The sequence below is a fragment of the Cyanistes caeruleus genome, chromosome Z, assembly GCF_971803275.1.
Source record: "Cyanistes caeruleus chromosome Z, bCyaCae1.hap1.1, whole genome shotgun sequence".
NCBI classification, from domain to species: domain Eukaryota; kingdom Metazoa; phylum Chordata; class Aves; order Passeriformes; family Paridae; genus Cyanistes; species Cyanistes caeruleus.
The window spans coordinates 72,556,474-72,578,749 of NC_141732.1; the positions used below are offsets into that span (position 1 = coordinate 72,556,474).

Sequence of the window (22,276 nt, forward strand, 5' to 3'; positions counted from 1 at the left end):
CTCCCAGGCCATGTGCTTCCTCTCCCCATGGCTATCCTTGTCCCAAGGACATCCCTCTTCCATGGGCGTCCCCTGCACTGTGGATGTGTCCTGCCCACTGACATTTCCTACCCCATGTGTATCGCTTCCCTATGGATGTTCCTTCTCCGAGGGCTTCCCTTCCTGTGGAAGTTTGAACCCAGCTGGCCAATCAGTACCACTCTGCTCATTCACACCCCACATGCCACAGCCCCCTGGCTGATACCCTGGGCATGGTGTTCAATGGCATGGAATATCCCTTTGGGCAGTTTGGGTCAGCTCTCCTGGCCATGCTCCCTCCTGACTTCTTGTGCACCTGCTCAGTGACAGAGCACAGGACATGGAAAAGTTCCTTTGTCCCTCCAGAAATATGGATGGGTTCTGCCATGTAGCTCCATGACTTTAGGGTGCACTGTGAGGGATAGAGACAGGGCCCTTCTGGTCCTGGTCATTGGATTTGCCACTCACTTCTTGTAGAAATGGAATCACAGAACACCCTGAGTTGGAATGGACCCATTGTGACCATTGAGTCAAACTCCTGGGACCATTGTCCAAACACTTCTTGTATCTGTCAGGCTTAGTGCTGTGATCACTTCCCTGGGGAGTTGTTCCAGTGCCCATCAACCCCTCTTGGTGAAAAACCTTTTCAACCTAAATCTCCCCTGACACAGCTTCACGCTTGCCATAGGATCAAGAATACTATACCCTTTGACCCTGCCTGGGAAACTACCCACTGGAGACTGGGCAACAAATGCTCTGAAAGAACTCTCATTTGTGATTGTTTCCCTGTGCAATTCCCATATCTGTGTCTCTATGGTCAAGTAGGTTTTCCTTCCCACATTCTTGTGTCCTCTCCATATTCTCACAGGTGAAACCACCAGGTACCCCTATCTCCTTCCTCTTCCCTAAAAGGATGTCTGCTGTTACCAGCCTGGGGGAATGGAGGAATTCTTTGGAATCCTTTCCAAAGAAAGAAGGCAGGAAGGAATTACCAATGTGGATGCATCATCCTTAGCAATGTTCAAGGCCAGGCTGAATGGGGCTTTGAGCAGTCTGGTCTAGTGGAAGGTGTCCCAGTTCATGGTAGGGAGCTTGGAATGAGATGATTTTTAAGATTCCTTCCAACCTAAACCTTTCTATGACAGATTCTGTGAAAGAAGGGAGATGTAAGAAAATGTTTCTGCCATAGTTGGTCTCTCCAAGGAAAAAGGCCAAAGGTGCAATTATGAACAGTTCCCAACAGATGGCTCCCGAAATACAGAGGGAATGCCAGTACTGAGTGCTTGTATCAGATTTGTCTCACAAATGGAGATTCTGTTGTACCAATGGATCCATGGACTGAGGCCAGTTGTGTGAGGCTCAACCAGGCCAAGTGCTGGGTCCTGCCCTTGGGTCACAGGAGCTCCCTGCAGCTCCAGGCTGGGACAGAGTGGCTGCAAAGCTGCTGGGAGGAAAAGGCCCTGGGGGGTGCTGGTCAACACTGGCTGAACATGAGCCAGTGTGTGCCCAGGTGGCCAAGAAGGCCAAGGACATCCTGAATGTATCAGCAATGATGGGCCCAGCAGGACCAGGGCAGTGACCATCCCCTTGTGCTGGGCACTGATGAGGCCACACTCCAAGTGCTGGGCTCCTCACAGAAATCTGAGGAACAGTCTGGAGCACAAGTCTTGTGCGGTACCACTGAGGGAGCTGGGGGTGTTTATCCTGGAGAAAAACAGACTCAGGGAGGACCTGGTTACTCTCTACAGTGACCTGATGAGGATGAAAGGAAGATGACCTGAAAGACAGCCTCTTCTCCCAAATAGCAAGCAACAGGATATGAGGAAATAGCCTCAAGTTGTGCCAGTGGAGGTTTAAGTTGATATTAGAATAAATTTTGTCATGGAAGGTGTTGTCAAGCATTGAATAAGGCTGCCATGGCCATGGTGCATCCCTGTGGTTATTTAAAAGATGTGTATAATCGAATCACAGAATGTTTAGGTTGGAAAAGACCTCTAAGGTCATCGAGCAAAACAATTCACCCAGCACTGCCAAGTCCACCACTAAATCATGTTTCTCCATGTTCCTAAGCATCTTGGAAACTTTGAGGAGTGGTGTAGATGTGGCAGAGACACCTTTAAGCCACTACTACAAAGAACAACTCACCCAGGCCCCATGGAGGATCAACGTCACCACAGGGGACACACACCAAGCAAGGTGCTCCTGCAAGCACATGCACGGGAATTTTGAGTACAAACAAAACAGCTTTGTGACCAGAAACTATTACACTAATACAGCAACTGCTTATAACAAACCTGGTCTAACAGGCTTTGCTCAGATCTATTGTTACTCCATCCTCTGAGCCCATGTTGGGCAGCGGAAAGGACTGTTGAGATTTCACTAAGTGCAGACACTCACTCATTCTTCCCTCTTTATACACTGAGCATGGTGTTCTATGTCATGGAATATCCCTTTGGGCAGTTTGGGTCAGCTCTCCAGGCCATGCTCCCTCCTGGTGTCTTGTGCACCTGCTCAGTGGCAGAGCAGTGCTTGGGGGAAGTAAGCACTGCTGAGCAACAGCTGAAACAGCAGAGTGTTACCAACATTGTTCTCATACTGAATCCAAATAACAGCACCGAAACAGCTACTAGGGAGAAAATGCTGAACCAACTGAAACCACCACTCATTCCATACTATTTATGTCATGCCAGGTCCCCTGTTCCCAATACCCCACCACTGTCTTTTAATATCATTCTTTTGATCCCTTCCAGTACCTGAAGAAAGCCTTTAAGAAGGATGAGTAGAAGTATTTGATAAGAGCCTGTAGTGACAGGACAAAAAAAAATGGCTTCAAAGTGAAAGAGGCAAGGATTAGACTGGATATCAGGAAGAAATTCTTTACTGCCAGGGTGTGAAGGTTACAGGTTGCCCTGAAAATCTGTGAATGCCCCAACACTGGAAGTGTTCAAGGCCAGGTCTGTTGGCCTTTGAGCAACCTGGTCTAGTGGAAGGTGTCCCTGCCCACGGCAGGGGGTTGGAATGAGGTGAGCTTTAAGGTCCCTTCCAACCCAAACCACTCTTTGATTCTGTGGTGACATTCCCCCTGTCTATGGACCACCCCTATAAAAGTCCCTTGAGGTTGTTTAGTCCATGACCTCGGACTTCATCTGTCCTAGGAGTCTTTCTGGGCAGGAAAGATGGTGCATGGTGGTGTCACATGTAGAAACCAGTTATGATTCCACCACTGCTGGGCTTGGCTGATTTCACCAAAGCTCATCCTTCATTAATATGGCAATCAAAGGAGAGTTGGGTTCAGATCCCCAAATTTATAGAGGCAAGGTGCCCAGTGATGGTGATATAGTGGCCTTGGAAACTATGTGCAATGCTGTGTAGTAATTAACATCATCCAGTTTAATTTATTGAGTATTCTCACCCAAAACCAAACCCTCTTGAGCCACACACTGGACTCGAGAGAAGGGCACAAGACCCATGGGTTTCACTCTCATCTCCTGTCCCTGTGCACTGCTCCTGGTGGGAGCACTGTGCAAACATTGCCTGGCATCAGCAGGACTTCCCATGGGTGCCAGTAGTGCCTCTGACTCTCACCCTGCCCCAGGGTCCTTCTGAGAAGAGATGGGCATTGCTCTCCCCAGCCTCCCCCTGCAGCCCTTCACTGACCATTCCACTGTCCATGTTAGCCACATCCAAGAGCCCCTCATTAGCACTGCTCCCAGTCCTTGGCAATGTGGTCAGTACAACTGAGGCCATGCATGAGAAGAGCAGTCATTCTGTGACCAACCAGGTCATCTATTCATTCCCTTCCTCTTCCTCAGGCCCAAAGGTGCTGTGCACCAAGTACCAGAAGAATTACATTTTTTCTTCCTCTCCCTGCCAACCCCAAGGGTGCCTAGCCAGGGTGGCGATGGCAACGACCCTCCCATCACAAAACACCCCAAGAAAGTGTATTTTTCAAAATACTTCTTTATTTCTCTCAATACTGACATTACAAAAAAAAAAAAAAAAAAAAAAAAAAAGAAAGAAAAAGAAAATTACAAAAAACCCCACTATAAAACATTCAGGTCTCGTTGAAACCGAGAAAAACAAATCAGCTTGCATCTGCGTGCTGGCCTGTCTTCTCGCTCACGGCGTCCACCACATTTCTCCACACTGAACTCCACAGGGACCAGTGGAGGGAACAGTGGCCTCCCCTCGCTGGCCAAAGCAGGTGATTGATTCAGCAGCGCCTCACAGGTCTCCTTGCCCCACAGGGTAACGCTGTACAGCTGTGCCCCCAGCCCCACGGACACCCCACACACAGCCCCCCCACCCCAAGGGACCCCCTGCTTCAAGTCAGTAAATTTTTTTTTTTAAGGAATTAAAAAAAAAAAAAAGATTCCTGGGGCAGGGGGAACTATTTTGGCAGGGTTTTTCTTGGCAGTGCTGTGGTGAAAGAGGAGCTGTACAAAGCCAGGTCAAATGCGCCTCCTGCTTCATAGCAGCCCTTTCCTGGGAAAAAAAATGGCATGAGGCAGAGTGGGCTGAGAAAGGTAAGAAATATAAAAATTCTCCTGATGGAAATCCAAAGATTTTAAAAAAATACAGTATTTGAAAACAGAGCCACTAAACAGACTGCCTCATGCACCTCCCAGCTCCGCCCTGATGTCCAGAAACACCTCCTGAATTAATTGTCCCTGTAGAAAAATATATACACACGCCTCTCTCTTCTTATTAGAATCCCTAATTTGACCTGAAACACTAGTGAAACCCACAGCTCTGCTCACGCTTGGCTCTGCTTTTGCACCCAGATTAGTGCTACACGCACACACAACCCCACTCCGGGGGTTTGCTGTTCGTGTGGCTGAATCATCCCCCTTTCAAAAAAAGCCTGGGTGCGTCAGGCCAGTATCCCCAATACAGGCAGAGAAAAACCCTTACGAAGTTTATCTAATGAGCTCTATATATATATGTATTTAAAAAATAAAAGCAGCAATGCAAACTCAACACATCTGAAAAAAGAAAGCTCCACCCTGGGCTTTCCCCCCTCCTCCTGCTGGCTGGGGCCCTGTGTGCGCAGCAGGTGCAGGCAAGTGCTGCCCACGGGCACTGGGGACATCCCTGGGCAGGGGCAGGAGGCTGGATGGACCATCCCCATGTGCTCCGTTGTTTGGCACAGCCGAGGCTTGGTGTAGGCTTGGCACAGGAGAGTGGACCACGGCTGGACTTGGTACCGTGGCCCCAGGTGAGAAATTGTCCGGCTACTGGGGGGGCCACCGCAGGCAGGAGTGATCGGCACCACGGTACAGCCGGGACCCCAAACAGCAGCAAGTATCAAAGAGGGGAAGAGAAAAACCAGCAGCGGGGATGCCAGATCCTGTGGAGTCCTATTTACACAGCGCTGGACCCCGACAAGTCCAGCTTCTTGTGGGAAGAGTGGCCTGAAAAGCAGGTGACATAAAAAACCCACAACACGACGCACCTCCCTGGGCAAAGGGCCCATGGCTCTCGCTCCTGCGAGGCAAAAAAGAATGGACCTCTGGGGAGAAAGAAAAGGTTTGGCATCTGGGAGAGTTGTGGCAGACAGGAGTCTCCCCATTGGTGGAGTAAAAAACCAGCCAAGAAGGTTGGATGGGGGTGGGTCGGATGGGTTTTTTGGGGGAGAAGTAGTGTGAGGGGTGGGTTGTTTTTTGTTTTTTTTGCATTTAAAAGTGCTGTGGCACCTTGGCTCTGTGCAGGCCAGGTGCTGTGGCACATGCGTTTGGAGTATTGCTGCTTTGGAGGAGAGTCCCTGGGCTCTAGGAGCATGGGAGGTGCTGCTTGAGGATCTGTCTCGTCTGGGGAGCTATTCTGTCCGGGAAGCGGATTTTGAACTCCACGATCAAGTCTCCTCGCTGGCTGGGGGCCTTGGGGAAGGGCAGCCCCTCCCCACGTAGTCTCTTCACTGTCCCTGGCTTGATGATGTCGTTGCAGGGAAGCGGGATCACCCGTCCATCAATGGTGGGAATGTTCACGGTGCAGCCACACAAGGCCTGAGGGAGCAAGAAGGAACAGGCCATCAGATGGGGTTGATGCCCCAAAGTATCCCAACAGCCACACCCTGTCCCCCCACTGGCTGCTCCTCTGACTGAACCGCCCAGCTCCCTCTAGATGCTGCCCAAGAGCATTGGGTGATGCTCACCATAAGCACAGTTCTCTGCTGGCACCAGCCTGGTCCAACCACCATGAACTGGGCTGCAGGAGGTGTGCAGGAGAGAAGCACCTCAGGAGAGGGGTACCCCAGCTCTCACAGAGGGGAAGGACTCCCCTCCCCACCTCCTGGGCTGCCCAGAAGGCACCACCAGCAAGCACCCAGCCACCCACAGCAACAGCACAGGCTAAATTTAGCCCCTTTCCAGCCTCATCGCCCAGCCTCAGGCAGCCGAAAATCCAGCTGAGATCATGGGATGTTGCCACAGCCCATCAGCTGTCACCCTCCAGAGCACGGCAGCTCTGCCCGGTGCTGGGGTTATCTATAGCACAGCCCATGTCCCATGTCCCATCCCCGTCACCGACAGCCCCCACAAGGCTGCGCCAACATGGGACAATGGCGTGGCTGCGGCATTGAGCTTCTCCGGCTGCTGGGGTGCTGCAGGGGCTGGTTCCCATCTCCCATCCCATTGCACAGCCAGGAGCCAGGGTGGGGGTGCCACCCTGCTGTACCCCAGCCCCTGGCAGCAGCCGCACACCGGCCTGCATTGGCAAGCCACGTGATGCGGGAATGCAGCAAGAAAATCCTTGTGTCCTTAAATAACTCAGACAGCTCTGTCGTACATGTGGGCAGGATCGTCTCCAGGCTTTCTGCAAGGGCTGAGAGAGAGGACTGCGGAACGATGCTTCTGGAAGGGGGTGGGGGCTGGGGGGCTGCTGAGCTATAGCCTCAAGCTTCCATGTGGGGGTGGGCACAGGTTTGCCCCTCTGAACTGGGTCCTGGGGGTCCCAGCCCCCCCCAAAACACCCTGCAAGGGGGGTGGAGAAAGATGCAATTGCTGTTTCTGGAGTAGGTTTTCTCCCCAGGAAAAGCCTCCAAAGGCAGAGCAGCAACAGGCACAGGAGAAACATCTCCTGCTGGCTGCTGGCTCTGAGATGATGGATGGGGCTTCTACAGTGGAATCAAGGCTTTGAACCAGAGGGTTTGCAGTGGGATCTGTGCCAGAGCTGGTTTGGGATCTCTTGAGTGGAAAATAGGGGAGAGGGTCCTGTCTCCTTTGCCTGGCTTATCTGCACCGGCCTCCTCCTAGAGAGGGTGTAATCCAGGGACGAAGTCTTCAGTCTGCAGGAGGATGCTTTGTGTGAGCACCAGGTGCTTGGCTGATCTCCAGCAGATTGGGAGGAAAACAGGACAATCTCCCCACATCAAGGAGTTCATGCTGTGCATTCAGGCAAGGATGCCAAAGCCCTCCTGCTCGCTGGTGCCCAGTGCAGTGTGCCATGGCTGCATGTGCCCACGTGTGCCAAGAAAGGACACCTCCAGCCACAAAACAGAAAGGAGAACAAGAACTCCCTGCGGGAACACGTGGATGGGAAAAGCAGGCAGAGATGTGAGCAGAAGCGGGCGGTAACAGCGAAGGCAGACAGGATCTTAATGTTTCCTTCCCAGAGCCAAGACGCAAGAATCCAAGGCGATCGCTCCTCCACCGTATGTCCCTGTTTTTCATTCTTCTTGCTCAACTTTGCTGGCATTTGGGAAAACGGTTGCTGAAGTAACACCAGTAACCGCGGGAGCTACCCCGCATCCTAGAAAGAGGCTTGGTTTATCCCTGGGGATGAAATCACCCTGGGTTTGAGCGCTCTGCTGTGAGAGCAGAGCTTTATCTAGGTCACCAGTGGGTCCTCCTCCGCTCGCAGCAAAGCCGCCGGGGAGGGCGTCACCATCGGCCGCGTCCCAGCCGGGATGAGCCGAGGCGTGGATGCTTCGAGGAAGGTGACGCCAGGTAAAGGATGCAAAGCGGGATGGTGCTGAGGGCAGGCATTAGGCAGCAGCCAGGAGGGCACGACGCCCTGCTGGCAGCGCTGCCTCTCGGCAGAGGCGGCTGCTGATGGAGCTGTGAGTCTCCTCCCTCCTGCAGCTCCCTGCTGTGGCACACGCCTCTGATTTTAGGAAGGAAGAGAACGAATCCCTGGAAAAGCACTCCTACGTATGTGATTCTGCAGCAGACATGTGGCAAAAAGCCTGCACTGCCCTGGCCAGGCACCCAGCAGGGCTGAGACTCAAGGGCAGGGAGGGTCCTCCAGCACCCATCACCTGCCAGCTTTCCTGATGGCACTTTGTTCTCCCATGGCAGTGGCAGAGACTAAAACCCAGGTTAGAAAAGGCAGTCTTGCAAGGCAGAAGGTGCAAGGAGAAACACAAGGCTAAAGCCAGAGGCTGAGGAGATGGAGAAGTTGTGCTCTGTCACATACTAAGGTGGTAGCATACAAAACTGGAGAGCTCCCAGCATCTGCTCATGCTCTAGAGCACTTAGGAACTTCTTTTCTTGGAAGACAAATGCAGCAGAGTACCACACTGCCCTGGCAAGCAGCAGGCTGGGGATGACAGTCAGACCAGCATCCCCATGAGGATGCCCAGCATGCTGGGTTTGTGCTGGGGGAGGTCAGAGACCAGATATTCCATCTGAAAGAGATGAGGGATTTGCCTGGACCATCAATTTTCCGCTTTGTGTCTGCATTGTGCAAGCCCACTGGCAGCATGGAAGCCTTGCTCACAGAGTTCACAGGTGTCCAAGACTTCTGGTGCAACAGTATGTGGAGCTGGAGACTGTTTCTCCAGTTGCTGTGCAAAAGTCAACTCCAGAAAAGAATCCCTCAAGCCTGACCAGTGCACAAACTTAGGCTAACATGGTCTGGGCATCAGCACAGCCAGGTCAGGGTTAACTTCACAGATAAGAGGAATGAACAGAAGGAAATAGCTGAGATATGGCATGCACAGCTCCATAAATAAGGCAGTCTCTCCTGAGTATTTCTGGATCAGCTAGGAGAACCAGCTACTGCAGGAATAAACCTCTGTACCCTGCACTGTGAGGGAAACTCCACTCCTGAGTCTGCAAGTTAAGTGGAGCTGAGTTTGCTTCAGGAGTGCCCCGCTCTGCCTGGCCCGCATGCTTTTTGCCCCCAGTACACCCCGTCACAGCCCGAGCTGGGATGCAGAGCCATCACAGAGCTCTCCTGACTTCCTGGCACATTTCACAAGATCACGTTTTCCTACCAGGTCTTGCCCATTGAGCTTATTTCTATTAAGTGCATTTGAGAACATAAATCTGCCTTCAGGAAGGAAAAAAAAAAAAATCAGCTCATTAAGAAGACAGACAGTGTCTACCGTCTGAAAGGAGCAGCAAATGGCAGCTGCCAAAAATGTCAACGTTAAATGCAGCTGCCAGCTGGGATTTATTAAAAGGTAGTTTTACAGCAGCAGTGGCGAACAGCACATCTTGTACTGAGATAATCTCTTTCCTCTCCCACCTTTGCGCAGACTGCTGGATGATCTGATGCATCCATTTAGCCCTGCCGTGACCTCCAGGACTGGCAGCCTGAAATTGCTGAGTTTTACTCATTGCCCGGGTATTTAATTTGTTTGGTTGCTTATCTAGGAAAGCCAGAAGTAAGGAAAACAGCTAGAGCACCGCTCAGTGAGAGCAAGGGATCGCTTTTCTCCATGTGATCCTGTTCTCTGCCCATGGGAAGAGGCACCTGGTGCAACTCCATGCAGTAACTAAGCCACAGCGGGCTCAGTTACAAGAAAAACAGGAATCAGACTGATGCCACCCAACCTGGGTTTCCTTTGTTCCCACAGAGGATGTGGCCACATGTGAATACCCTATGCTAAAATAGGAAAACAAAACATATGGAGAAGGGAGAAAATGGATAAATACCACCTGAATTGTCTCAAGAAGTGAGGTGTGTTCAGCAGAGACCGCAGTGTCAGTGTCCCATACCTGGCATGGAAGTCAAGCACCTCCGAAGTCCAGGCCAAGCTGGCTTCTGCAGCCCCTTTCTTGTGACCTACCTGGTCTTTCCTATCTAGAGCAGGAGAAAGACTGACTCCTATATAGGCCCCAAATGCCATGAACCAGTGTCACCCCACATCCCATGGGATTTACCACCCATACCCACCTCTTTAAGACTGATGTTTGCCGTGTAGATCACGTTCGTCCCGTCCCTCTTGAAGTGCGAGTGAGGCTTGTCCTTGAGGATGAAGACAATGTCTGCAGGGATGTTGTCTGGAGTGGCATCCCCTTCTTTGGGGAATGTGATTTTGGTTCCCTCCTTCCAACCCCGTTTGATGACAATGTTTAAGATCTTGTCCTCAGTCCGCATGGTCCGGCCATCAGCGTTGAGCCTTCTGCGAGTGATCTTCATCCTCTTGGTGGATCCATGGTAGATCTCTTCCAGGGACACCTTGAGCTCATGGATGACAGGTGGGTCTTGGACCTTCCTCCGTGTGTGCAGGGACTCCTGGTGCCGCCGGTGAACCCCATTAATGCCATTGAAGCCAAACCGGCCAAAGGCACTGAAAGGGTCATCGTCATCATCCATATCCATGTCTTCCTGGTCAAAGCCATTGAACATCCGGGAGCGGCTGCTGGCGAAGAAGATGTCGAAAGGGTTGGAGCCTCCAAAGAAGGAAGCAAAGGTGGCATGGGGGTCTCCATGGAAAGTGTAGTGAAAGGTGTTCCCCGAGCCACCTGAAGAGCCACCTCCAGTTTTGAGACCTGGAAGAGAAGGGGGAAGAGGAGGCATGAATACTCCCTGTGGGGGAATGCTCTGCAAAGACTGCACTGCACAGGTGGGAGAATGCCACCTCCAGGCAGTCCTTCCACCCTCTCCTGAGTGTGCAGATCACCCCTCCAGCCAAACCACCATGAAGGTACCATCTCTACCCATGACACACAATCCTACCCCTACACCCTGAAAGCTCAGAATCCATTCAGGTTTTGCTCCCTCTATCCTTACTGAAGCACCTTTTTGATTCTCCTCTCCCAATTCACCTAATTTTAATTTATAACATACCCTGATCAGCCCATCTCCATTTTTCCCCATGAGCAGACTCCTTCCTGTCCCAATAGCCTTGTCTCTGAGACTGGATATTAGGAAAAATTTCTTCACAGAAATGTTGGTCAGGCATTGGAACAGGCTGCCTAGGGAAGTGATAGAGTCACCATTCTTGGAAGTGTTCAAAAGGTACATGGAAGTAGCACTTAGAGAGAGTGGCACATGGGTTAGTGGGTTAGTGAACATGGCAGTGCTTCACCTTAGTGATCTTCTCCACCCTCAGTGATTCTATGGGCAGGTGGAGGTGAGAGGTTGGCATGCAGCTACCTGCACATTGGCTGTATAAAATGCCAGGTAAACTCCAGGTTTGGATCATTTGGAAACCTTTCCCATGGGAAACTCCCCTACCAGGTCCCAGGCTGAGCCTGACGTCACTGCAACTCATCCCAAGTCCCAAGGAGTCAAGGCACATGACAAGTGCCCCCCAAAGAGGTCACACATACTCTGCAAGGCTATTTTTGACCAGGAGGGTTGGGAAGGGTTAAGCCAAGCCTAGCTCAGGGACTATTTTCAGGGCACACCAGTGACAGTTAAGGACTATTTCTGACAGGCTGTCCTTTGTCCCAAAGCCCCACGCCCCCTCCACAGCAGAACAAATTTGGGGGTCTCTTCTGAGCGTTGAAGTCAGTATTCTGGGTGGGTTGAAAGGGCTTTCCTGCTTCACCTTGCCTACAGAGCATGTGGGACCCTGAAGCTTCTCAAAATGCTGATCTTCATTGCCCAGAAAAATGGGAAACGAAAGGTGTGGGGAAGGTCATGGAACACGAGAGGTTCAACACTGATGGGACATGGGGGAAGATGGTCTTTAACTAGATGGGGCAGCGAGGGAGTTCTTACCCTCTTCTTAAACTCACTCTTATTTTAGATGCCTACAGGCGACAGGGATTTTGCCAAATCCCCAGTGAGCCCCATTCCTAATAGACTGTACAGCCAGGAGGTTTCACCTTTAATCCCATGACGCCAGCCTGAGCGGGGTCCGATTTCATTGAGGCCTCCTGGGAAAAGCTGGTTTCCCACTTGAGAGAGTCTCTTCTCATTTTACAGGGCAGCAAATCACTGTGCCCGGTGCATCCATCACAGCCCTGACATAACTAAAGGGTCAACAATTAACCCACTGCTGCTTAATCCTGCCGGAGGCTTGTGAGGGGATGCACCTGCCCAAGAGAGGAGCTGCCTCTTTCACCCAGCAGCCTGCTCCTGCCAGACCTCCTGCTCTTTTAAGTTCTGGGCTGATTAATGCAGATGCTATTCAGCACTCTCCTCGAATGGGGTTGCACTCTTCCATCATCGACTAATAAGGCTGCCTGCGTTGGAGTGGCTCTCCTCCTCCTCCTCCTCCATGCCAACCACCAGACAACAGCAGCCGCTTGGTTTCAAAACAAGGGCCTATTACTTAAATTGGAAAAAGCTTTGAATCCCGTAGGTCAGCCTGTACCAGGGAGGACAGTGGGACCAGTGCCCAACTGCAGAGGAAATGTGGGCAGAAGCAGTACGTCTCTGCTGTGTTATTTAGGTCATTTAAAGAGTTGCTAATGGATTACCCCAGGTACAACCCAGGAGATGAACTCCTTCCATTCCTCAGCTGGCACCCACAGTTTTGGGGCAGAGAGCAGGGGGAGCCCAGCCACCCCAGGAAGCAAGGTGACAAATTGCTGGAAAAGTGAAGCAACTTGGGGAGGAACAGGATGGGAGGTAATTTCTGACACCTGTGGAGTCTTCACTTTCTCTGATTCTTTGGCAACCAGTCCCATTTCAGGAGTCGGCATGAAACAATGAAACACCTCTGTGTGAAAACCCTCCCTCACCTCTAAAACTGATTTGGACCCCACATCCGTGCCTCTCAGTGGGCAGTGCTTATCCCCTTACCTTCCTCCCCATACTGGTCATACACGGCTCGTTTCTTGGGGTCACTCAGGACGTCATAAGCCTCCGCAATCTCCTTGAACTTCTCCTCAGCATTGGGGTCTTTATTCTTATCAGGGTGATACTTCAGGGCCATTTTCCGATAGGCTTTCTTGATTTCATCTTCATTGGCGCCGCTCTGGATGCCCAAAATCTTGTAATAGTCCTTCCCCATGACGGCGACGCTGCCGGGAGCCGAGTACTTATTCCTGAAAAGAGAAAGACAGCTCTTCGTAAGGTGAATATCACACAGGGGCAGTCGGGGATGGGACTGGCACACACTTATCGCGGAGCCGATGCTCCCTGTGTCCCACAGGCCAGCAGCACCAGAGCCGGCTCAAGTCCACGCTTCCCAACAGAGGTCAGAGCCCCGGTGTCAGAATGTATCCCAGCTCTGTTTTTATCCCGCTGAGCCCTACGGCTGGGATGGACAGACTCATCTCTGAGGCTAAGAGGGAGAGAGAGCTCAAGTCAGGGCACGGAGCTATTATAGGGGCCACGCCACTGCTAACGTCAGGCCAGGACCACGTCCCCCCCTGGCTGAGTCAGGAGGGCTGAGCTATGTCCAAATGTAGCTGCCAGCCTGTGTCCACCCCCCTGCCTGGTTCTCTCCCAGCTGGGGACCTGAGACCCAAGTCAGGGTGATGACAGCAGGTTTTGGAGGCTGAAAGCAGTGGCAGGGACCATGCTGTGCCTTCACCTTAAAGGAACTTCAAACATTTTGTTCCTGAAAGCAATTGGCATTCAGCTGGAGATAAGCGCCTCCGGCTGTCAGAGCCATAATTTGTATTTAGCGGAGAGAGAACAGAGCCGTTAGACAGAAACATCTTGTGATGGTGGGAGGGCTTTTTTCTTTTTCTGTTTTTAAAAAAAACCCAACACTTTCTAGCCTGACTTGCACTCCCTGAGAGCCTCCAACTGGATCTTGCAGTAAGCCAGGAACTCAGGGCTCACTCGCTCCATCGTGCGGGGGCCGAGGCCGTGCCCATGACTATACTAAGGCATGGAAAACCCAGTGGCCGTAATTCATCCCCCAGTCACTGCTGGAGCTGCAGCCACCCAGGGAGCAGCCAGGGGAGATGGCAGGGCTGCTCCACCAGGCAAAAACTAACAAGTCCCATACCTCTCTATGGGTGTTTCCTACTGCTGCTCAACTTTTGGTTATCTGACAGCAAACTCTTGACACCCCAATCTTTAGGGTCTGACCTGGTCCCTTTCACAGTCAGTGCTGACTCTGCTTCTCCCAGGTGCTGCCCACTGCTCACATCCTGCTCCCAGCTACAGTTCACATTTCACCCCACACTTGCTCCAAACACACCTGAGCTGACTCAGCCCACTGTGCCCCTCCAGCAAATGGATTCTGGCACAGTGTATGAGCCTTGACCCTTTTCTTCCCCATCATACAAGCTACCAGATGGTTCTCCCCATCCTTATTCTATCCATGAGCTCCCACTGGACACATGGAACAAAGGAACCCCTGGTCACAAAGGAACCCCCAACCACCACATCTCAATCAAGGGTGGCTATGCTCCCCCAGGATCCATGCCTGTGTGTTACTCTAAGCATCTGGCAGTGACACCAAGCATACAACACTTGCCCTGGGCAATGATCACCTACAGGAGCTTGGAAATTGATCCCACATTTGGCCACCTCCATCCAATCCACCAACTTCTGCTCTTTTTTCTCCAGCCATGGAGGAGAAGCTTTACTGTAGATGGGGAGGGGGGCTAAGGCACACCTGAATGACACAGTGAGGGGAGATGGGGGCATCTGCAAACACTGTACAGCAGCTCAGGCAGCACAGAAAAGGTGGGAGGAGGTCCCTGGGGACATAAAGAGCATCTGACAGCGTCTCCTGTGGCAGCTCCCGGATGCCAGCACATTTCTATACCAGCTCCTGCGTGCAGAAATGCCAGCAGCACCAAGCCCACGCAGGTTCTGGGGATGCTCTGCCCCCAGCCCACACCCACCTTCCCATTTACCCTCCCTAAGGGGCAGGAGGACTGCAGGAGACCCTGGGGTGAGCAACAGGCAGGAGAACCAAGAGCTATCCTGTCCATTCCCCCCACCAAGGGTCACTACAAAACCCCACTTCCCCACAGCAGCCTCCAGTGGAGGGCAGGGGCTCCCTGAGACAATGATTTGACCCTGTCTGGATGTTGCCAACCCTCCCACAGCGAGAGCAAGCCAAGCAGTGCTAAAGACAACCCCATCACACCCTAGCTCCAGCAACACAGAGCTGACAAACCTTCAACTGTTGCTGCCCAGGGACCACAGTGTCTGGCTCTGCTCCCACACAGCCAAACCTGACAGCACCACTGGGCCAAAATCCTTCACCTGGCCAAAATCCCACAGCACTTCCCATGAAAACACATACTGTCCTGGCAAAATGCTGTCACCACCCACAAGAAGTCTGGTCTTGCCCACTGAGAGGTCTTTGGCCAGGGTGGGGATGCCTAATGAGAATCTCTGACCTGACTGAGGACCCCTTCATCTGGCTGGGCATGGAGAACGGAATTTCTGTACCAAAATGTATCCCGGTGCCGCAGTTTACCGTGGCAGAGAGGACCAGGTGCTGGCAGGTGACCCGGTGGGTTAAGGCACACTCCCGAGGTTCAGCTCACATGCACAATGGTGGTAAAACACGACTCTGTCCCCGCAGAGCCTCCCTCCTTCCCTCCCACCTCTCTGGGATCAGCTGTGCCCTGCCACCGATCCTCTCCCCCTTCTGCTCAGTCATCCTCTCCTGACTTCCCATTTAACCCCCTCGGGAGCGGTGGGGGGTTTCAGGCAGGCAAAGGCATTCCTGCATTGCCCTTGCAAATCAGATGCCTCCAGATAAGCCACGGCCACCCTGCCTTGGTGAAAACCACAGGCATTCCCCTGCCCTGCCGAGGCAGCCTAGCCTCCATCCTCCTCTTGCAACCACACCGAAAGAAAAAAAATAATTAAATAAAGAATAAATCTTTGTTCCGGCCCCACACATGACATCAGCCCGAGCAACCGCTGGGCGAGTGCGCCAGCTGAATAGCGATCGTTTGACATAATCCCTCCGCTCGGCAGTCATCTAAGGGAACAAACCCACCCTGGCAACGGCACAAGGTTTTTTTTTTTGTTCCATCTCGGGGTGCAAGGTCGCCGCGGGATGCCAGGGACAGGCGCTGATGGTTTAACGAGGACACAAGGTCGAGAGGCGGAAACCCACTTACCGAAACTTTACGAACACATTCATAGTCCAAGCTGTCATTTTTAAAGGCTCTAGTTTTATTTTAAACATCGCGGCTGTCCGCAGGCGGCGGCAGGTGGTGTGCGCCCGGCCGGGAGGCGCTGGAGGGCGGGAGGAGGGTGGCGGGGCAAAAGGTGCTGGCTCGTGCCGGGGATGCCGCCGCCGCCGCCAAGGGATGCTCTGCTGGCGAGTCCCCCCCTCCACCTCCTCCGGCACACCCAAAGGGCAGCTCTTCGCCAGCCCGGCAGCCGTGGTTGGCTCTGACCTCGCTCCCAGGATGGCTCCGAAAGGGCTCCTCCGGTCGACGCGCTGCCGCCGGGGAGCTGCCGTCCTTTGTGTGTTTCCCAGCCGCGCACAGAGAGACAGACCGTTCAGCGGAGTCACTCGCCGTGCCGTAATTTTCCTTTTAATTGGTTTCCTGACGCTTTCTCGTTAAACCGACAGATTAAGACACTTCTGCTTAATCCGTCAGCTCCGGCACTCCTCTTCTCCACTGCCGCAAGGCACCCAGCCGCCTGGTACCGTCACGTCCCCCACGCAGCCCCCTCCAAGGAGCGCAGGGAGCTCAGCCAGGAGCCCCCCGGTGTCCCCAGAAACGACTCTGCTGACGCCCAGGGCTGAGCACCCGCCAGGCGAATCGGGTAGGGAGAAAAGTAGGGCGGCGTTGGATATGGAAAAAAGTCACGTTAACCAATGTGCACCTCCCCAGCTTTTCCCGTTCGGATGTATGGGGGTCCCTGTGTCCCCCTCACCGGACGCCGGCACCGGTCCGCCGGCAGAAGGGATCTGAGTGCCGCACTCCCGCCCGGTGTCCGCGGCTCCCCGTGGCGGCAGGGCAGCGGGACGGGGACGGTGCGTCCCCCGAGCCCACGGCGCAAAACCTACTTCTGAAAAGTCACCTTCAGGCACGCCAAAGAAAGCTAATGCCACCGCGTCCCCTCGTCTGTCACTCGCAGGCCACGGAGAGCATCCTCTCCAGAAGCTATACACCGAAACTAGGCAGCCGTACCGGGGATATCACCAGGTAGCTCCTGCATCCCACCCGCGGCAAGCGAAACAGCCGGGCGGGCGAGAGCTCCCGTCCCGCTGTGTCCCCAGGGGCTGGAGTCCCGCCGGGCTCCAAGCCGGGTGGGTTCGGCGGGGCGCGGGTGCCGAGGCAGCGCATACCTCTCGGCGCGGCTCCAGAAGAGCAGGATGGCCGGCATGGTAGCGTATCCCGGGTTCAGTCAAGGAGCTGGTGGGGATCTTGTCGCGCCGGGGCAGGCAGAGCCACCCGTGCCCGTGCTGGATGGCAGCCGCAGGCAACCAGGCAGCAATGTCATGACTACCCGCAATGAATCATCCCCTCCCCGAGCCCCCACACGCACCGCCCGCCTCCCCCTCCCCACCGACAGCCCCACTGGGGTGCCGGCACCTGCGTGGGGACGGGGTTAACCCTCCCCTCGCTGCCTCTGCCAGCACAGCCCCCGCTGCCAGCCCCGCCGGCGGCTGCCTCCTGCGTGGGCACGGAGCAGGACCCCCGCTCAGAATTTACCCAGGGAGGGTCCCATATCTCCACAGCCACGAAGTGCTGCCTCCTGCATGGGGATGGTGTCAAGAACCACTTGCCATCATCCCCGACAGGGTCCCCCACTTTTCAGATCTATCTGATGCTGGCTCTTGGGTGGAGATGGGGTCAAGCCCCTCACAGCATCTCCCCAAGTAGGTTCCCCTCTTTCCAGCCACACTCGGCTGCTCACAGTTGTGTGGAGATAGGGTCAAACCCCCCATGCTACCTCCCCATGTAGGCTACCCTATTTCCAGACTCACCAGGATGCTCACAATGGCATGGGGATGGGGTTAAATCCCCTCACTGCACAGATTGCCACCCCATGCCCCCTGCCCAGCCCCACTGTGGGGCTAAGAACTTCATGGGGTTTATCCCCCTCCCAAGCCCAGAGGCACTCTCCTTTTTAGGGGCTGTCACACACATGGGGGTTCACTCTTGCACTGTGCCCCAGTGCACAGACCCACAGGGGTCCAGGAGTGACCCCTTGCCATGATCAAGCCCCACTGGGACCTACTGTCTGCCTTAAGAGAAAAGTGGGTTAACCTTTTCCTCCTGGTCAGCCCTCCCAGGAGACTGTGTCACCTCGACTGGGGACAGGGGTTAACCCCTTCCATGCTGCTCCCTGTTACTGTCATCAGGGCGGGAGGTTACCAACTTTCTCACCAGCCAGTTCAGCCCCACTGGGATACACAGGTACTGCCAGTGCGGTGGTGGAGGGGTGCTGACCCCTTCCAAACCACACCACATAGCTCAAACAGAGCACATTATTCCCTCCAAAGTGAAACAGGAGAGAGGAATTAACCCTAACCTCACCACCCTCTCCAGCTGCACAGGGCTGTACTGCAGCCCCATGGCAGGGGGTGTTACCCTCTCTCTCCTGGCCCCACTTGGATGCACTATCTCTGTTATGGGGCAGGGGGGATTAACACCTTCCTGACACACTCTTCAGACCCACAGGGACACGTGGTCACCAGGTAAGGCAGCTCAGTTAAACCCGACCCACAGCCCCACCAAGAAACCCTGACACCCCACAGGAGCCAGAGATGCCAACTCCTTCCTCCCCCACCTTTAGCCCTATAGAGATTCTGCGTCACCCCATGGTGACAGGGCAGGGTGGCTACCCTCTGTTCCCCACCCACAAAGGGGCAAAGGTCCCAGACCCACAGCAAAACCCTGACACCCCTTGCGGCAGAGAGGCCAATCCTGCCAAGCCACCGGGGACACTCTGTCACTCCATAAAGCAGAGGTTTATGCCCCCGCATCAGGCCAGACTGTCAGCCCACGGGTGCAAGCACCCCTTCCCAGCCCTATAGGGACATGTTGTCACCACAAGGGCAGAGGGGCAAATCGCCTCCAGCCCCACAGTGATACCCTGTCACCCCTTCAGGCTGAGGGACTGTCCATCTCATCCCCATAATGACATCCTGTCACCCCTCGGGGCAGAGGGACTGACCCTCCCCAGTCCCATTGTGATTTTCTACCACCCCACAGTGCAGGGGGACTGACGACCCCCCAGTTTCATGGTAACAACTTGTCAATGCAGGGTGCAGAGAACTGACGCCCCGGTCCCACAGAAACACCCTGTCACCCCTTGGGAAGGAGGGGTGACCCCAGAGCGACACCTTGTTAACCCCGAGACAGGGGCATTTGCCCCCCCCCACCCCACAGTGGCACTTTGTCACCCCCCGAGGCACTGGGTAAGAGCCCCGCCGGTCCCACAGGGGCACCCGGCCACCGCCCGGGGTGGGGGGGACTGACCCCCGCCCAGCCCCACGGCAACACCTTGTCACCCCACGGCGCAGAGAGTGACGCCCCGCCCCACAGTGACACCCTGTTAGCCCCCAGGGCGGGGTGACATGACCGCCCCCCAACCCCATAGCGAGCCGCTTCGCTCCATGGGGCATGGGGACTAATTCCTCCCAGCCCCACGGCAACAACTTGTCACCCCACGGCAGTCCCACGGTGACACCCTGTCACCCCACAGGGCGGGGGGCTGACCCCCACGGCCGCGGTGACACCCCGCGGTGGCACAGCCGGGGCCGGGGTGCGGGGGTGGGTGCGGGGGTGGGTGCGGGGGTCGGTGTGGGGGTGCGGGGGGTCCCCCCCGGCACTCACCGCTCCCGCTGTCCCGGGGCGCCGCGCGCTCGCTGGGCCGCCCCCGCCCCCCGGCCGCCACGTCAGGGGAGTCCCGCCCGCGCCCGCCACGCCCCCGTTGGCCCGAGGGGCTGTCCATCGCCGCTCTGCGCCGCGCTGATTGGCTGCCACTGAAGGGAAGGCGGGGCGAAGGCGGGCCCCCTCAGCTCACCTGCCCGCCTCTCTCCCCCTCGCCTCCCAATCGCAGCCTTCCATTGGCCAGTTCAAGCCTGCACCGCCCTTTCGGCGCTCTCTGATTGGTCGGGCGCTCGCTCGCAGCTGCGGGATCCCCGGGGGGAATCTTCTGGAAAGGCCTGACGTCACCGAGGAGCCGCGCCTCAAGCCGTTCGTGTGCGCGCCCCCTCGCCCGCCGCCCGCGGGTCCGGGGGCTCGGGGAGCGGGGGCTGTGACCTGGAGCCGGGCGGCACAGCGGCGGTGGGTGGTTCTCAGAGCGCCGGGGGTACCCAGCACGCTGTCGGAAGCTGGGGGCTGCACAGGACCCGTGCCCCCTCCCCATCTGCCGTGGCCTGACTGCCCCCCAGGACCCCGGCGCAGGCAGGGCGGTCGTGGTGCAGAATCCCTGAGTGAAATGAGGTTGTAAAAGACCCCTGAGCTCAAGCCCAGCCTGTGACCGGACACCACCCTATCAAGCAGACCATGGCACTGAGTGCCATGTATTTAGAAGCACTGTCAGGAATGGTCGTTCCATCACCTCCACCATCGGAGCCTGTTCCGATGCTTAATCACTCCTTCTGTGATGAAATTCTTCCTAATGTCCAACGTAAACCGCTGGCTCAGGCTGAGGCTTTGTCCTCTCGTTCTGTCACTTGTTCCCAGGGAGGAGAGACTGACCCCCACCTGGCTACACCCTGCTGTCAGGTCACTGCAGAGAGTGAGAATGCTCCCCCTTGAGCCTCCTCCAGGCTGAGCACCCTGAGCTCCCTCAGCTGCTCCTCATAACACTCGTGCGCCAGACCCTTCCTCGGCTCCATCTGTGCTGAAGGAGGTTCAAAGTCCTTGGGAGCACCTGGCAGAGCTGGGAAGGCTGGATCCAGGGTGGAAACTGTGTGAAGAGAAGGTGTCTGGAAGGTGCTGGAGCAGCAGGGCCGTGCTGTGGGAATGCAGGGCAGCGCAGGCATCTCAAGAGCCCTGCCTGCATAAGGGGTGCCCTCCTCCATGTGGGACTGGTGGGGGCTAGAGGGACAGCAAGTCCCTGAGGAGCTAAAAAAGGACATTGCAGTGCTGGAGTGGGTCCAGAGAAGGGAAATGGAGTTGTTAAGGGGTTTGGAGCACAAATCCTATGAGAATTGGCTGATGGAGCTGGGGCTGTTTGGAGAAAAGGAGGCTCCAGGGGCACTTTATCACTCCCTGTAACTCACAGACACGTTATAGCCAGGTGGGGGTTGTTCTCTTCTCCCAGGCAGCCAGGGACTGGAAAATAGGACAAAGCCTCAAGTTGTCCCAGAGGAGGTTTGGGTTGGATATTAGAAAGCATTTCTTCACAGAAAAGGTGATTAAACATTGGAATGGATTGCTCATTCCTCAGCAACTGCCACTCCAGGTGGTGAAATCAACTGTACTGGAGGTGTTTAAGGAGAGATTGGATGTGGCAGCTGGTCTGTGATCTGCTTTACAGGATAGTGTGTGGTCATTGGTTGGACTCGATGAACTCAAAGGTCTTTCCCAGCCTAATTGTTTCTGTGATTCTGTGGGGATCTCTGAGGTGTCTGACAGGGTGACGGGTGAGTGTCCACTCCCCAGGAACAATGCCATAGCCAGATCAAACACCCAATGCAATGGAGCCAGGATCATTATGTAACAGAGGGTGGCTGAGGCTCTTTAGACGTATGAGGCTGTGAGGACTGACATTGTGCTGTGCTTTTTCATTGTGGAAAAGCCACTGGACTCCAAAGCCCTGGTCCAGTGGGAGGCTCAATGTTTGTGTTTAAAACAGCTTCTGCTCTGACATCAGTACATCCCAGCTCCACAGCTAGCAGGGAAACTGGGTAGTTGAGCCACACACGCTGCCAGCACTGTCCCTCTGCAAAGCCCTGTCACGCGTCTCCTTCTGAGGTGGGGGTGTGTTTGGGCTTTTGCCATGTGATCTTTCCAGCATCCCGGCCTGGGTTAGGCCAGTAGCAAGGTGGCTTCTGGCTGGAGGAGCTGTCTGGACCCAGTGACCAGGATTTTGTCCTGAGAAATCTGCCTGTCTTGAGAAGGAAACTCATCTCTTGATTATGTCAAATAAGTGCAGAACACAGGGACAGCATCCTGCCTGCACACCTGCCCATAGACTGAGGGGGGAGCATCTGGTCATGCAGGTGCTGCAGCTCGTGGGTGAAGCTGAGCACTGGTGTGAACAGCTGAAGCTGTTGCTTGTCCTTTTG

The 22,276-nt window shown here is 54.7% G+C and overlaps 1 protein-coding gene across 5 annotated transcripts; it reads right to left on the reverse strand.

Moving 5' to 3' along the window:
* Nucleotides 1-3,960: 3,960 nt before the first annotated feature.
* DNAJB5 (DnaJ heat shock protein family (Hsp40) member B5) lies at nucleotides 3,961-20,823 on the reverse strand. 5 transcript variants are annotated; one of them, XM_023943881.2, is made up of 5 exons: nucleotides 20,602-20,823; nucleotides 13,264-13,429; nucleotides 12,946-13,190; nucleotides 10,141-10,739; nucleotides 4,937-6,023 (listed from the first exon to the last, which is right to left on the reverse strand). In XM_023943881.2, the coding sequence occupies exons 3-5, from the start codon at nucleotides 13,154-13,156 to the stop codon at nucleotides 5,790-5,792; spliced, it is 1,044 nt and encodes a 347-aa protein (XP_023799649.1). In that variant the 5' UTR covers nucleotides 13,157-13,190; nucleotides 13,264-13,429; nucleotides 20,602-20,823; the 3' UTR covers nucleotides 4,937-5,789. The 5 variants fall into 5 exon arrangements, with proteins under 5 accessions (XP_086723260.1, XP_023799648.1, XP_023799649.1 ...); XM_086867134.1 differs by lacking the exons at nucleotides 13,264-13,429; nucleotides 20,602-20,823 and adding an exon at nucleotides 19,872-19,956 and having other exon boundaries at nucleotides 3,961-6,023; XM_023943880.2 differs by lacking the exons at nucleotides 13,264-13,429; nucleotides 20,602-20,823 and adding an exon at nucleotides 17,375-17,542 and having other exon boundaries at nucleotides 3,961-6,023.
* Between the last annotated feature and the right edge of the window lie 1,453 nt (nucleotides 20,824-22,276).